At 35.2% G+C, this 4,192-nt stretch overlaps 1 protein-coding gene across 1 annotated transcript; it reads left to right on the top strand.

Moving 5' to 3' along the window:
• Positions 1 to 882: 882 nt before the first annotated feature.
• On the top strand, positions 883 to 3,857 carry LOC145000522 (threonine dehydratase 1 biosynthetic, chloroplastic-like). The gene is made up of 9 exons (XM_078959763.1): positions 883 to 1,436; positions 1,599 to 1,778; positions 1,867 to 2,136; positions 2,204 to 2,410; positions 2,498 to 2,746; positions 2,838 to 2,911; positions 2,988 to 3,105; positions 3,203 to 3,337; positions 3,456 to 3,857. Exons 1-9 carry the CDS (start codon positions 1,008 to 1,010, stop codon positions 3,594 to 3,596), a joined length of 1,803 nt encoding a protein of 600 aa, XP_078815889.1. The 5' UTR covers positions 883 to 1,007; the 3' UTR covers positions 3,597 to 3,857.
• The last annotated feature ends 335 nt before the right edge of the window (positions 3,858 to 4,192 follow it).

Consider the following 4,192-nt stretch of genomic DNA (forward strand, 5'->3'; position numbering starts at 1 on the left):
TATATAATCATGTGTTTGAAATTTTGATATCGGTCTTTTAGTTTTAGTGTTCAGGAATGTTTGACAAAAGTAGCTATTAGCTGGAAGCGGTTAGCGGGTAACATGTAACGGGTAGCTGGTAGCGGGAAGCTGTAGCTTTTATTTGTTATATGAGTATTTGACAAAAGTAGCTGGAAACTTTTGAAATATATAAAATTACATAAAAAGACAATTGATGAAAAATAAATAAATATATAAATATATTTTTAAGGGTAATTATGGAAATTGATTTTAAAAGTTTAGTAGCGTTCTGCTAAACGCTACATGAAGTAACTTTTAGATTTGAAGCGTTTTGTTTAAATTAAAAACTAAACACTCATACTGCCAAACGAAACTTTTTTTTTAAACTAGAGCATTTTATCAAAAGTTAAAAGCTAGAAGCTCACAAACACTTCCAAAAGTTCCGTGGCAAACACGTCCTTCATGTTTTATGATTTTATAAAAATATATGTTATTTTTTTTAGACAAATAGGTTTTGAACTATTAATTTAAACTTGATTGCATATAGTTATTCCATACTTCTGTTTAATTTTTTTTTAACTATAGTCAATATATTGATAATATATTGATAAGTAAGAGAACAAGAAGCTCAAAGTCACAATCTAAATTATTCTTTACTAATCAAATTAAAATCTTGATTTTTAGCATCATGATTAGAATGTGGGCCTCGTTTAGCCCATTAAATACTTAGGCAAGCCCACAGTTCATGACAAACTTTAAATTTAATAAGTTCGTGAAACATAAAGAAAACACCGGCGGCTAGTCGTCTTTCAACAGCCATCTCACGTGTCAACATCTTATTGGCTCGACCATCACCCACATGTCCCCTTTACAAAATCCAGGAACCCTCGGTGTCCATTCGGTGTGTCGAAAGTCGAAACCATCAGCTTTTTCTTCCACCGCCTCCGACTTCGTCTCCACTGCCAACACCACCGCATTCCGCCACCGGAAACCTAACCAGAGCTCAAATGGAAGCCTTGTGTTTCACTCCTTACGTCAAAATCCCCACCAATGGCGTCATATTGCAAAATGTTAACACGACCAGGAGAAGGAGACCTTCCGTCTCCGCCACCATGTCCAAATCAAAGGCGGATATCGATTTGTTAACAAAGGAGGCGAGGCCAACGACTGCAGTGTTGCGGACCCGAGAACAACCACCGCCGTTGCTTCGAGTTTCTCCTTCTTCATTGCAGTACGAATCAGGCCTGTTGGGCGCTGTTCCGGACCATAAGGTGGAGGAAGGTAATGGTGCTTTGAGTGAAATGGAGTATTTGACGAATATTTTGTCGTCGAATCGAGTTTACGACGTTGCAATTGAATCTCCGTTATCGCTCGCCCCTAAGCTTTCAGAACGATTAGGTGTCAACATCTGGCTTAAACGAGAAGATCTTCAACCTGTAAGCACACATCTAAACACGATTTCGCACATATTTCAATTCAAATTAGTCATAATAAACTTTCACAAACATCAATATGTTCTTATTTATGCTATTCATCTGTTCATATTGAAAGTTTCTAGTTTAGCATACTGAATTGATGATTTGTGATTTATGCTTCAGGTTTTCTCATTCAAGCTTCGTGGAGCATATAACATGATGGCAAAACTCCCAAAAGAACAATTAGCACAAGGAGTCATCTGTTCATCAGCAGGAAATCATGCTCAAGGTGTTGCATTAGCAGCCAAAACACTAGGCTGTGATGCAGTGATTGTAATGCCAGTAACCACACCTCGAATCAAGGTTCCATTTTCTTCTCTGTTTTCCTTCTTCATATTGTTTTCACCTTCTAATCCCTACTGATTCCACCATTCTTGAACGATCCATTTAGTGGGAATCTGTCAAAAGATTAGGTGCAACAGTTGTTCTTGAAGGCGATTCATACGATGAAGCACAAACATACGCGAAAAAAAGAGGCGAAAACGAAAAAAGAACCTTCATCCCTCCATTTGATCATCCAGACATCATAATGGGCCAAGGAACTGTAGGAATGGAGATTGTGAGACAAATGCAAGGTCCAATTCACGCCATTTTCGTCCCTGTAGGTGGTGGCGGTTTAATTGCAGGTATAGCCGCCTACGTGAAAAGAGTTTCACCAGAGGTAAAACCAAAACCCTAAATCTCATACAAACGAAAAAAATTCTCATTCTCTGAAATCTTTTTAATAGGTACGAATCATTGGCGTAGAGCCAGCTGATGCAAACGCAATGGCGTTATCATTACACCATGGTCAACGCATAATGCTTGACCAAGTTGGAGGTTTTGCAGATGGTGTCGCTGTAAAAGAAGTTGGTCTAGAAACTTTTCGTTTATGCAGAGAGTTAATTGATGGAGTTGTTCTTGTCACACGTGACGCCATTTGTGCATCCATAAAAGTCAGTATCTTTGAATTTGATACCACAATTAGAAGTTTCAGATCTTTTTAATGTTTTTATATTTTATTTTTTAAATTTGTGATGTAGGATATGTTTGAGGAGAAAAGGAGTATTCTAGAACCAGCAGGGGCTCTAGCACTTGCTGGAGCTGAAGCATATTGCAAATATTATAACCTTAAAGATATTAACGTTGTTGCGATAACAAGTGGGGCCAACATGAATTTTGATAGATTAAGGTTGGTGACAGAGCTTGCAAATGTTGGTAGGCAACGGGAGGCTGTTCTTGCAACTTTCCTTCCGGAAGAACCCGGAAGCTTTAAACAGTTTTGTGAACTGGTAATTAACTAAATAATGAAATAACGAAATAACGAAATATCGTTTTTTTATTTTTTTATTTTTTTATAATTAAAAATAATTGTGGTGGCAGATAGGGGCGATGAATATTACTGAGTTCAAGTATCGATATGATTCTGGAGAGAAACAAGCTTTAGTTCTATACAGGTTAAAGATGTTTTTTTTATTTTTTTTAATTTGAGAAAAGTTTAAATTTATATTTTGACATGTGATTGTTATATAGTGTGGGGCTACATACAAAGTTTGAGCTTCAAGCAATGGTGGAGAGAATGGAATCATATGAATTAAAAACTATGGAATTTACAAATAATGACATGGTTAAGGATCATTTACGCCATCTGGTAATACCTAATAATAGCAACATACTTTATTTTTTTTATCTGATTGTTTGAGTTTTTATAAATGAAAAAAAAAGACTAAAATACCCTTGGTTTCCAGATGGGAGGGAGAACGAATGTTGAAAACGAGCTACTTTGTCGGTTTGTATTTCCGGAGAGGCCAGGGGCGTTGATGAAATTTTTGCATGGGTTTAGTCCGCGATGGAATATTAGCTTGTTTCATTACCGAGCACAGGTTTGATAAAATATCTTTTTATTCCGATTTTGCCCTTTTGAGTTTTGATGTTGGTGTGGTGAATGACTGAATGGTGATTCTAATCCTTTTTTTTTTTTTTTTTTTAATATGTGAAAAGGGTGAAATGGGGGCGAATGTTTTGGTTGGGATTCAGGTTTGTTCAAGTGAATTAAATGAGTTTCGGGGTGTTGCAAATGAGCTTGGATATGAGTATGAAATTGAGACAGATAATGAAGCATTCCAGATTTTAATGCGTTGAAGGTTTGACCAAAAGTCAACTCTTTTTCAGTGGTAGGTTGGATACAATTTGACGATTTTACTAAAAACATTTTGTTGTTTGTAGATATTTATGTGGTGTTTGTGTTAACTTTATGATGTTTGTCGTCTTGTGTCTTTGAATAAGGTATTAGTTTGAATAAGGTATTAGTGATATGGCTTAAGTTTGAAATCATTTGATTTTTACTTGTAATGTGTTAACCTTTTTATCGTGATCTTTATAAATTTATCGTTATTAGTGGAATTTCTTTTAATATGTGTCGGTTTTGTATGTTCGAAAACATTTTATTTTTTGGATTTGACAAGTTTTTTTTGTAAGGTTGAATCATAATTGGTCGATTACAAGTTACAACAATGAATTTGAAATAAACTAAAATTATTTGTTATATATTTTACATGGATGGACGATGAACTAAGTCTACAAAGCTATAAAGATATGTTTTTCACGAGTAAGTGAAGGATATACATTCATAATCGAAGGAAATACAGTTGGAGTTTATTAAGAACAAAAATGTGATAAATCTCAACATAATCTCAACATTAAAGCAATTTTGAAGTGTAATTTGAACATTAGTTGTT

This window comes from Lactuca saligna, chromosome 6 (assembly GCF_052625555.1).
Source record: "Lactuca saligna cultivar CGN05327 chromosome 6, ASM5262555v1, whole genome shotgun sequence".
Taxonomy (NCBI): Eukaryota; Viridiplantae; Streptophyta; class Magnoliopsida; order Asterales; family Asteraceae; genus Lactuca; species Lactuca saligna.

What these genes read in the sequence shown, in the direction of transcription:
- LOC145000522 (XM_078959763.1), top strand. Translation starts at nt 1,008, where the DNA reads ATGGAAGCCTTGTGTTTCACTCCTTACGTCAAAATCCCCACCAATGGC. An exon ending in CCATTTGTGCATCCATAAAA is followed by an intron (nt 2,411 to 2,497) that starts GTCAGTATCTTT and finishes TTTGTGATGTAG; the next exon opens with GATATGTTTGAGGAGAAAAG. An exon ending in TTAAACAGTTTTGTGAACTG is followed by an intron (nt 2,747 to 2,837) that starts GTAATTAACTAA and finishes TTGTGGTGGCAG; the next exon opens with ATAGGGGCGATGAATATTAC.